This window comes from Chiloscyllium plagiosum, unplaced genomic scaffold (genome assembly GCF_037043375.1).
Source record: "Chiloscyllium plagiosum isolate Xiang-an unplaced genomic scaffold, Cpla_swu_hap1 HiC_scaffold_16, whole genome shotgun sequence".
In the NCBI taxonomy this organism is placed as follows: Eukaryota; Metazoa; Chordata; class Chondrichthyes; order Orectolobiformes; family Hemiscylliidae; genus Chiloscyllium; species Chiloscyllium plagiosum.
In genome coordinates, this window is record NW_028270154.1 from 12273064 (window position 1) to 12285266 (window position 12203).

General features: G+C 44.7%; 1 protein-coding gene across 2 annotated transcripts in view; it reads left to right on the top strand.

Annotated features, from left to right (window-relative positions):
- Nucleotides 1–12203, top strand: part of LOC122556983 (calcium/calmodulin-dependent protein kinase type II subunit alpha) — a 258438-nt gene that overhangs the window by 115552 nt on the left and 130683 nt on the right. For both annotated transcript variants that reach the window (XM_087995125.1, XM_087995124.1), the window contains exon 3: nt 2942–3001. In XM_087995125.1, coding sequence (XP_087851251.1) covers nt 2942–3001 — 60 coding nt within the window. The remainder of the gene's footprint in view (nt 1–2941; nt 3002–12203) is intronic.

Sequence of the window (12203 nt, forward strand, 5' to 3'; positions counted from 1 at the left end):
ACCAGTCAGCTTTACACTATTGTGTCTGAGGGAGAGGTTTTCTTTGGTTAACTCTAATGGGGGGGGGGGCGTGGGGGTGGTGGGAAAATGGCAGCTTCTATGGAGGACTGACATGAGGGAGTCAGTGGTGATGGGAGGACATGGAGTGGGGCAGGGGATGGAGGAGTGAAGTGGGAATGGTTTGGCTTCCTGAAGGTGTGGGCAGCACAGCAAGTCAAGGTGAGAAAATGAGGGCCGTCAATGTCAGTGTCAGTGCTGCCCGCACGAGCGCCTATCTCAGGGTGATGGCTCCCAGTGTCCATAGAGAACTTTGCGTTCACCACAGCAGAGCGTGACCTCGGACAATGCCCTCAACAATCCTTAGGGAGTGGGCGAGGCGGTCAGCTGAGCCAGCAGGTTCAGACTGATCCTACAGAGTGGAGGCAACTACACTGGACACTGATATTAATGTCCTGGATCAGTGGTGCTGGAAGAGCACAGCAATTCAGGCAGCATCCGAGGACAGGCAAAATTGATGTTTCGGGCAAAAGCCCTTCAGGAACTGATATTAATGTGGTGGTTCTGTTTGCCGAGGGAATTTGTGTTCCAAACGTTTCGTCCCCTGTCCAGGTGACATCCTCAGTGCTTGGGAGCCTCCTGTGAAGTGCTTCTGTGATGTTTCCTCCGGCATTTATAGTGGTTTGTCTCTGCCGCTTCCGGTTTTCAGTTGCAGCTGTCTGCTGCAGTGGCCAGTATATTGGGTCCAGGTCGATGTGTTTGTTCTGCAACACAAATTCCCAGCTCGGCGAACAGAACCACAACAACGAGCACCCGAGCTACAAATCTTCTCACAAACTTTGAACTGACATTAATGTTCAGTAAAGAGCTGTATAGGAAATGACCCTAATTATCCCATAACCATCAATGTGTGCCAACATTGAGATGGACCCGTATATACAGCTCTCCGACTAAGCTATTCTCAATAAATAACTGTGATGTCCAAAGGAATAATGCGAAATCAGTGTAATATGAAATATTTACAAGTAGAAATTTAAATTTGAAAAGCATCAATGTTGTGCTCTCAATGAGTCTTTAATTCATGGCAATGGAGTGGTGCAGGGCACATCTTGCTGCGATGAGGAACACATCCCTTTTTGTCCAGGAAGCTCTTTATAACTCAGCACTACCCGCTGCTTTGCCAGCTTTTGTTTATATTTATTCACTTGTGGGACTTGGCATCACTGGCTGGGCCAGCATTTATTGCCTGTCCCTAGTTGCCCTTAAGAAGGTAGGGGTAGGCTCCCTACTTGAACTGCTGCAGTTCACCTGTCATGGGTTGAAGTCTGAAGGTGGCTTAGCCACTGAAAAGCCTCCCAGCCAATGGGATCACTGGTGTTTACCTTGCACATTGCCACTGCAATCGGTTTGATTGTGATCAGGTGGGAATCGACAAAGAGCAAGGGAGTGGAGTTGGCTCACTCCCTCTGGTTACACTTTCAGAAATGGCATGATGTCGTCAAAACTCTCCCCCTCACCACCGCCTACCAAACATTGTCAAGATTAGAAACGCTGTCCCATTTTATCACGCAAACCAGGGAAAGTGAGTTGCGTTGAAGGTGAATGCAAACGAAGCAACCTCCTTCATTGTGTACATTGTGTCGTCATGATCAGGTTAGTGGGCACTCCTTTGTTCTCAACCTCCTCAGTTGGCCACTGTGGAAATTTGGCATGATCGTTAACATGCAGCTAATCCTCAGTAGGACACATTTAACTAGTTCACCAGAAACAATAAGGAGCCAGTTACAAGGTTTTCTTGAATGTAAGGATTTTTATGTCTTACTAACCCTAGAGTAAATAATAAAAATGTGACATAAAACAAACACGTGTACAAAGTTAAAATGGGGCTGGTGTCCAGTGTAAAAAGTAAGGTAAGGTAACGCAGTTTAATTTCCAGAGGGCGTTGTTGAGATGTTAGATTTTAACCTGAGACTATAGTCCATTGAGAATGTCATAGATCAAAGGAAACCAGTTCACATTGATAATATACTTCTCCAATTGACTTTATTTCTGGACTTTGTCTTTCCTATGAAAACAAAGAGAGAAAGAGAACATTTCTCCAATTTATCCCACCAGGTCTACCAAAGCAGTTGTTTAAAGACCAACTGATCTTTGTATTTCCACGTTTGGTTTCGTACTCTCCTAGCTGGGTAATTGTAGGTGATGCTTTCCATCTCCAACATGCGAACTTCTTACACATGTGTAAATCAAACAGCAGATATAGGTCCAGCTGATAGCTTCAGTCTCTTTTGATAATTTTAGTCCAGACTGCTTCATGTTTATTCATAAAGGTTGGCTCACCCTGTGGTCAAGTGATTACCATGGCCATTTCCAAGTCAGTTGTATTCCTTTTTGAAGCCGTTTCAGTCTCAGGCATTAAAATTAAATGACAGAATTCGAAAATCAGTGGTGTATGTTTTGCCACTACTGTGACAGTGTGTCCTATGATGTAGTACGCTGTTAATAGCAAGATCAGCTGTTCTTGCACAAGATTAATGGTTGAACCAAGTCAATTCTAGCTCAGTATAACTCAAGAGTTATCCTGCTCACTCCTTATCCATTCTCCTCATCGTGAGGGAAAGTGGAGAGACAAAGACCCTTTTTCTTACTGGTGCATATTTCTGACACACCTCTGTTCATTTAAACTACTAATAAGAACCAGTTTTATAATTTAAGTTAAGTCCATCTCAGACCTTCAGCAAACCTTAAAGGGACAGGCCACTTTAGCTCCAAAACAGTGCAATAGTGGCCCATTCACCCAAACCCCCTCTGTACCACACCATGTAGAAGCAGCCGGGAACGGCATGTGTGTGTGTGTTTGTGAGTGAGAGAGAGAGAGAGAGAGAGAGAGATCTGTTGTGTGATCTACTACATAGTATTGATCAAATTATCCTTTTTTTTGCAGATCATCAGAAACTGGAGAGAGAAGCTCGGATTTGCCGATCCCTTAAACACCCTAACATCGGTAAGAGACAACAGCAAAAATAATAAGCTTTAGAAAGAAGATTAGAGGAGCTGAGGTACTTAACAACCAAATGGACAAAGTGGAAACAGTTTGTGGCCATTTAGCCTGTCCAGCCTGTTCACTATTCGCTGAGATCATGGCTAATTTGTGATACTGTCTACCTCCCTCTGTACGTTCAGTTAGCGGGTGTCTCTCATTCTCGGATTTAAAGTTTCCAAGCTGTTGTATGTCACAGCAATGCAGAGATAAGACTAGTTTCTTAGTGTGTAACAAGTTCCTAATTTGTGGGCACTCCGTGTTTGGACGGGTGGGCAGTCAGAGGGCCACTTTGTGGGCCTGCTCCTGGGTTAGGCCTTGACGGGTCCAGGCAGTGGCTGTGGAGGGGGTTCATGTTGCCCAATTGTCCGCCTCCTATTGTGGTTACGCCTGCACTCAGGTATCCATTGAGAGGGAGCATGCAGTGTCCGCTGGCACAGTGGAGACACTTAAGAGACTAGTGGGCACAGCAGGAGCTGAGTGCATCATCACCCTGACAATGTGTTTTAAGTTGATAAATTTTTGTTCGATAAGGCTCTGTTAACCTTTGTTGCTTCTGTTACAGTGCCCCACTAGGACTTATTTAAAGTTTGTTATTTTTAGCTTAATTGCAATAGTTGTATATCTCTGCAATCACAAAATGCCTGCACTCGTGCTTATCCCAGCTTCTTAGCTCTGAGTCCTCACTCAGGCTTGAATAGTCAAGCACAGCGAACAAGATCAGTTGCCAGATTCATAATCAAATGGAAAGCAATTTCACAATTGATCCTATATCAATATCAGTTGCTGTTTCCAAACCTTTATTGTTGTGAACTGAAATATTTCCTCACTTAATGCAATAAGTTTTAGCCAACTCTCCCCAGCCATCTACTCCCCAATGAAAGAATATTGTTTCTCCTAATCTGGAGAATTGGATGATGTAGAGCAGGAACTCCAAAGCACCAGGTAAGTACCAGCAGCAAAACCAATGGGAAATCCTCCAAACTTCACTGGAATGAAGATGGTCTCGGAGCAGCTTCCTTTCCCAAACAAATCTGCCCGGCAACAAGGCATTAATCGCTTTAGACCAGCTCTGCTGGATGGGATAGATCTTCTGTGAGCTTGACACCAGATTCCCAAAGCAACTGTTTCGCTCGGAACTCAGTCGCAATAGGAAATTCCCAGAAGGATACGGAAATTCTTTGACAATATCTCCAAAGCATTCTTGCAGAGGTCAAACATTCCGACGACTCCTGGCTTGTGACCAGCTAAATGGGGAAAGATGGATCTGAGAGATAGAAGGAACATGTGGAAGGGAAGTCCAGGCGTTGGAGGAAGAGCACAAACTCCCATTTGTGTCTTTGTACCTAAACATCAGAGGACTATCTGCCTCTTAACTCCTTTACATGATCTGTCGATGGGAGTGATCAGCCAACGGAGACTGTCATTATGGAAGGCTAACCCATGTCAGATACACTGGGACTGAGAGGGACAAGAGAGCTGCCACCCAGGAATGTTTAACTTTCAATCCACCAATTCCACAGAAAATCTAGGTCCAGATAAAGAGACCATTGGAACTGAGCATCACCTCCATGAATCGAACTAATACCCTGGAGCAAAACAGGTCTGGCAGTATCCATAGAGAGAGGAAGCAGAGTTAACATTTTAGATCTAGTGAACTCTTGTGGATGTAGGTTTGCTCGTTGAGCGGGAAGGTTCATTTTCAGATGTTTTGTCACCATACTAGGGAACAACTTTAGTGAGCCTGCGGATGAAGCACTGGTGGCATGGCCCGCTTTCTACTCATGTGCTTAGGTTTCCTTGGGTTGGTGATGTCATTTCCTGTGGTGACTCAATTTCCTGTGGTGATGTCTTTTCCTCAGGGGTTGGTAAATTGGATTCAAGTCAATGTGTTTGTTGATAGAGTTTCAGTTGGAATGCCATGCTTCCAGGAATTCTCCTGTGTGTCTTTGTTTGGCTTGTCCTAGGATGGATGTGTTGTCCCAGTCGAAGTGGTGTCCTTCCTCATCCGTATGTAAGGATACTAGTGAGAGAGGATCATGTCTTTTTGTGGCTAGTTGGTGTTCATGTATCCTGGTGATTAGTTTTCTGCCTGTTTATCCAATGTAGTGTTTGTTACAGTCCTTGTACAGTATTTTGTAAATGACATTAGTTTTGCTCGTTGTCTGTATAGGGTCTTTCACGTTCATTAGCTGCTGTTTTAGTGTGTTGGTGGGTTTGTGGCCTACCACGATGCCAAGAGGTCTGAGTAGTCTGGCAGTCATTTCTAAGATGTCTTTGAAGTAGGGTAGAGTGGCTAGAGTTTCTGGATGTGTTTTATTTGCTTGTTTGGGTTTGTTGCTGAGAAATTGGCAGACTGTTACCTGTTCTTTTTGGATACACTGTATAAGTGACTTTCCTCTGCTCTACATAGTTCCTCTGTGCTGCAGTGTGTGGTGGCTTGTTGAAATAACATTTTAATGCAGCTTCGTTTGTGGATGTTGGGATGATTGCTTCTGTAGTTCAGTATTTGGTCCGTATGTGTTGTTTTCCTGCAGACGCTGGATTTAAGTTCCCCATTGTCTGTTTGCTCTACTGTGACATCTAGGACTGGCAGTTTGTTGTTGTTTTCCTCCTCTTTAGTGAAGTTTATGCCAGTAAAGGTACTATTGATGGTCTTAAAGATTTCCTCTAATTTGTTTCATTTAGTGATAGCAAAGATATCATCCAAGTAGTAGACCCAAAGTTTGGGTTGGATGGTTGGCAGAGCTGTTTGTTTGAGTCTCTGCATTACTGCCTCTGCTAAGAACCGTAATATAGGAAATCCCATGGGTGTTCCGTTGGTTTGTCTGTATGTTTTGTTGTTGAAGGTGAAGTGGGTGGTAAGGCATAGGTCCACTAGCTTGACGATACTGTCCTTGCTGATCAAGTTGGTGGTGTTTGGTGTATGTGTCTTTGGTTCTTCTAATAGTGTAGTCAGTGTTTCCTTGGCCAGGTTAATGTTGATGGATGTGAACAGGGCTGTTACATCAAAGGACACCATTATTTCATTCTCTTCTATCTTGGTGTTTTTGATGGTCTTCAGGATGCCTTCTAGTGAACCCTCCTTCAGAACTATGGAGCAACCCACCCAAAGGAAACTGTAATGATTGGAACCAGGTGGATTTCATTGACTACTAGATCCTTGTTTGGGGTTGTTAACCTGGGGCCGATCAGGGAACCCCTGGCTGACAGATATAAACAGGAGAGTTAAAAATGAAAAAACTGTCAGAGGTTCTGTTCACTCTGACAGCTGGCTCTGAGGGAGCTCGATCAGTGTCAAGAGCTCGCCATAAAAAAAACAAGAGAGTTTGGGTGCTGCACGCAGCGGTCCCCTGCAACCACAGATTGCGGTGGTTCACGGACTCCCAGCCCAACTGCTTGTTCTGTGGCGCTGTGGAGTCCGTGGACCATGTATATATTGGGTGTGGGCGTTTGCACTCCCTTTTTGAGTTTCTCAAAAACCTCCTCCTCTACTTTTGGCTGCACTTCAGTCCCATGCTCCTGATCTTCGGGCACCCAGTACGGAGGAGGGAGGGCAGGTCTGAAGACCTCCTCGTGGGTCTGCTCCTGGGCCTGGCCAAACAGGCCATCAACAGGTCCAGGCAGTGGGCCATGGAGGGGGTCATTAGGGCTGACTGCCTGCCCTCTTCTGCGGTTACGTTAGAGCCCGGGTGTCTCTGGAAAAGGAGCATACGGTGTCCACCAACACCCTGGAGTTGTTCAGGGAGAGGTGGGTGCCGTAGGGAGTGGAGTGCATTATTTCCCCCTCCAACTCTATTTTGATTTAATCCCTGCCCTCCCCTTCACTGTTTGATCACACAGCATTGCCTTTTGTGAAGGGCACTGCTTGTCACTGGCCGCTCGGGTGTTTCCTTTCTTCCTGGTGGCGAAAATTGAATAAAGATTCGTACACCTTTTGTCTTTCACTGTGTCTCACACCTGCACAATATGGATGCTGGGAAAAATATAAGCCCTACCGCAGTTAGGCAGTAGTATGGAGGTAAAAAGAAAAAAAAACAGGAGAGTTGGAATCTCCTCAGTTCGGTGACAGACTCTAAGCTGGTTAGCCACAGCTGGTATATTGCGTACATATAAATAAAGGGTGACTTGGTGACGGGATAACAGCCTCTGGGCAGTTATTTCTGGAACCCATCCCTAAAAATTGAAATTGTCTCTTGCTGGTTGTGACCCTAACATGGCAAATACCTGAAATTTTAGAAGAGTTATTTGCATATGATGCTTTGGCAGTTGTATTTGTATACTTTTTCATATGCTTTAATCATCCAGGCATGCATTGATCATATGATTAACTCATTTGCCATCTCCTGCTTATGATTGGTGTCCAAGCAGGAGGCTGGGAGAACAAGCCTTACTTGGCTGTGTTCTTCCAGCCTCCTGCCTGTCTACCTTAGATTCCAGCATTTGCCCCTTTTTTGTTTCAATGCTTGGTGGCTAGCATTAGGAATATTGTGAGCCATTTTGGGCCTGTATCCAAGGAAGGATATGCTGGAGGGGTCTAGAAGTGATTTATAAGAATGCTCCCTGGGATGAAAGGCTTGGCATATGAGGAATGGTGAAGAACTCTGGCTCTGTACTGGATGCAGTTTAGAAGGATGACATTCCTGATGAAGGGTTTATGCCTGAAACATCGACGCTCCTGCTCCTCAGATGCTGCCTGACCTGCTGGGCTTTTCTAGCACCAGCCCTTTTGGCTCTGACTCCCCAGCATCTGCAGTCCTCACTATCGCCTTGGAGTTTGAGAAGGCAGATGGGATACCTGCCTTTGTTAGTCAAAGTTAAAAATCACACAACACCAGATTATAGTCCAACAGGTTTAATTGGAAGCACTAGCTTTTGGAGCGTCGCTCCTTTATCAGGTGGTGGTACTCCACATTCACCTGATGAAGGAGCGTCGCTCCGAAAGCTAGTGCTTCCAATTAAACCTGTTGGACTATAACCTGGTGTTGTGTGATTTTTAACTTTGTACCCCCCCAGTCCAACACCGGCATCTCCAAATCACGACTTCTTAGTCAAGGCATTGAATACAAGGACAAGGAAGTCATGGTAGAGCTGTGTATAATGTTAGTCTGGCCATAGCTGGGGTACTGTGTGCAGTTCTGGTCACCACATTGCAGGAAGACTGCACTAGAGAGTGACAGAAAAGATTCACAGGATGTTGTCTGGGCTGGAGCAATTCAGCTTTGAAGAGAGACGAGGTAGGTAGGGGTTCTTTCCCCGAGAGCAGAGAAGGCTGAGGGGGCTCCTGATTGAAGGATACAAAATAATGAGAGGCATAGACAGCGTAGATAGGAAGAAACATTTCCCGTCAGTAGAGGGATCAATCACCGGAAGGTAAAGGTTTAGAAATAAGTGACCATACCATGATAGAGGTTTACTTTATGTTTGAAAGTGAGGTCGTTCAATCTGTAGCAAGGGTGTTATGTTTGAATAAAATAACCTATGAAAGCATGAGGCACTAATCAGTTGAGATGTGCTGGGAAAATATATACAGGACTTTATGTAGGCAATGGATAATCTTTAAAGAACTATTAAATATCTGACAGCAACTATACATTCCTCAAGGTGTAAAAATCAGTCAAACATGGCTGACAAAGGAAGTTAAGGAAGTCATTTTGAGGCTATATAAGGACATTGCTTAGGCCATTTTTGGAATGCTGCATTCAGTTCTGGTCTTCCCGCTATAGAAAAGATGTTGTTAAACTTGAAAGGGTTCAGGAAAGATTTACATTGATGCAGCCAGGGTTGGAGGGTTTGAGCTATAGGGAGAAGATGGATAGGCTGGGGCTATTTTCCCTGGAGCGTCAGGGGCTGAGGGGTGACCTTATAGAGGTTTATAAAATCATGAGGGGCATAGATAGAGTGTAGAGCCAAGATCGTTTTCCTAGGGTGTGGGAATCCAAAACTAGAGGGCATGGGTTTAAGGTGCGAGAGGAAAGATAGTAACTATAGGCCGGTGAGTCTCACTTCTGTTGTGGGCAAAGTCTTAGAGAGAATTGTAAGGGATAGGATTTATGCACATCTGGATAGGAATAATGTGATCAAGGATAGTCAGCATGGTTTTGTGAAGGGCAGGTCGTGCCTCACAAACCTTATTGAATTCTTTGAAAAGGTGACGAAGGAGGTTGATGAGGGGAAAGCGGTAGATGTGGTATATATGGATTTTAGTAAGGCGTTTGATAAGGTTCCCCATGGTAGGCTACTGCAGAAAATACGGAGATATGGCATTGAGGGTGAGTTGGAGGTTTGGATTAGGAATTGGCTGGATGGAAGAAGACAGAGGGTAGTAGTTGATGGCAAAGTTTCTTCATGGAGTGCCGTCACTAGCGGTGTTCCGCAAGGATCTGTTTTGGGACCATTGCTGTTTGTCATTTTTATAAATGACCTGGAAGAGGGGTTAGAAGGTTGGGTGAGCAAGTTTGCGGATGATACGAAAGTCGGAGGAGTTGTTGACAGTGAGGAAGGATGTGGCAGGTTACAGCAGGATATAGAGAAGCTGCAGAGCTGGGCAGAAAGGTGGCAAATGGAATTCAATGTAGCTAAATGTGAGGTGATTCACTTTGGGAAGAATAACAAAAAGATGGGGTACTGGGCTAATGGTCGGATACTTGGTAGTGTGGATGAGCAGAGGGATCTTGGTGTCCATGTACACAGATCTCTGAAAGTTGCCACCCAGGTAAATAGTGCGGTGAGGAAGGCATATGGCGTACTGGCTTTTATTGGTAGAGGAATTGAGTTCCGGAGTCCTGAGGTCATGATGCAGTTGTATAAGACTCTGGTGCGGCCGCATCTGGAATATTGTGTGCAGTTTTGGTCGCCATACTATAGGAAGGATGTGGAGGCACTGGAACGGGTGCAGAGGAGGTTTACCAGGATGTTGCCTGGTATGGAAGGAAGATCGTATGAGGAAAGACTGAGACACTTGGGGCTGTTTTCATTAGAGAAAAGAAGGTTTAGGGGTGACTTGATTGAGGTGTACAAGATGATTAGGGGGTTAGATATGGTTGACAGTGTGAACCTTTTCCCGCGTATGGAGTCGGGTATTACAAGGGGGCATAGCTTTAAATTAAGGGGGGGTAGATATAGGACTGAAGTTAGGGGTAGGTTCTTCACTCAACGAGTCGTAAGTTCATGGAATGCCCTGCCAGCAGCAGTGGTGGACTCTCCCTCTTTATGGGCATTTAAGCGGGCATTGGATAGGTATATGGAGGATAGTGGGTTAGTATAGGTTAGGTGGGCTTGGATCGGCGCAACATCGAGGGCCAAAGGGCCTGTACTGCGCTGTATTCTTCTATGTTCTATGTTCTATATAAAAGGGATCTGAGAGGCAACGTTTTCATGCAGAGGGTGGTACGTGTATAGAATGAGCTGCCAGAGGAAGTAGCAGAGGCTGGATTAATTGCAACATTTAAAAGGCATCTAAATGGGTATATGAAGAGAGAGATATGGGCCCAATGCTGACAAATGGATATATATTTAGGATATATGGTCGGCAAGGACAAATTGAGCTGCCAGAGGAAGAGGTACAATTGCAACATTCCAAAGGCATCCTAATGGGTATATGAATAGGAAGGGTTTGGAGGGATATGGGCCGGGTGCTGGCAGGTGGGACGACAATTGGTTGGAATATCTGGTCAGCATGGATGAGTTGGACCAAAGGGTCTGTTTCCATGCAGTACATCTCTATGACTCTATGACTCTAAGTGGATGAGATTTATTTAGGATATGCGGTCGGCATGGCCCAATTGGACCAAAGGGTCTGTTTCTGTGCTGTACAACTCTGTGACACTACACTATGATTGTATAAGATTCAAAAGAAAAGGCTTGTAACATCGCCAGAAATAGTAATAACTCTGAGAATTAGGAGTTTCTAGAAGATAGCAAAGGAAGACCAAGGAACAAATAAGGGAAGAAAGAATAGAATATGAATGCAATCTACCATAAAAACTAAAAATGCTTGTTGCCCATCCAATCGCCCATGACCTGAGTGGCTTGCTAGGGCCATTTCAGAGACCTGAATAGTCAGCCATACAGCTGAGGGCCTAGAGTCACCCATTGGACAGACAAGGTAAGGACGACAGATTTTCTTTCGTAAAGGACACTTGTGAACTATTTGGGGTGTTCGCAACAATCTAGTCATTGTGTGGTCACTATTACTAGTGCTGACTTGTTATGCCAGGTTTATTTAATATGCTGAATTTAAATTTCCACCATGTGCTCTGATTTCCTCTTACAATCCAAAGTTCTGCAGGTTAGGTGGATTGGCCATTGGAAATTACCCATAGTGTTCAGGGGTGCTTGACTACATGTGTTAGCCGTGGGAAATGCATGGATAGGATAAGTGTCTGGGTGGGCTGACCTTCGGAGGGACAATGTTGACTCATTGGGCCAAAAGGCTTGTTTCCACACTGTAGGGATTCTGTGGAAATTCCCCATTCACTGTGGTAGGATGGTAGAATCCTGGGAATATCCATCCAGACTTCTCAATTCGTAATTCAGTATCGTAACAAAACTTTTGCAGCTCTGCATATTTCAAACTGGATTGCTCTGTATAGGACTCAGCACAGGGCTGAATGGCTTCCTTCAGTGCTGCAGAATGTGATGCTGTTCCTGGCTGGGAGATTTCCGCTGTTGTATCTGACAGCATAGAATTTTCCTGCCTGTTCAAATCATTGTAAGGAAGATTGTAGGTTATCAAGTGAACAAATAAAAAACCCAACCTATGATTCTACCATCCAAAACAACTGTGAGAGGATGTTTTGGTAAACCCATGTACAAATCTAATGTATCTAGTTTATCGGGAGATCGCCCTCAATATTGCTTTAAAGAAACTTAGAGCCAGCTTGCACACTGAGATTAGAATAATGCATGTGTGGTAGTGTCCCTGCCTTTGAGCCAGGAGATCTTGGTTAAAACCAACTTGCTCCAGAGGAGTTTAATAACATCTCTAAAGAGGCTAATTAGGAAAATGTAAGAAGGAAAAGTGGACAATGAGAGGGGGGTATAGTGGTAATGTCACTGGATGGGTAAGGGGAATGAGGGAGGGACAAATAATGCTGGAATAACTCATGAAAGAAAAATATCTCGAGGTCCAGCATTAGGGATGCAGTTCAAATTCCATCATAAC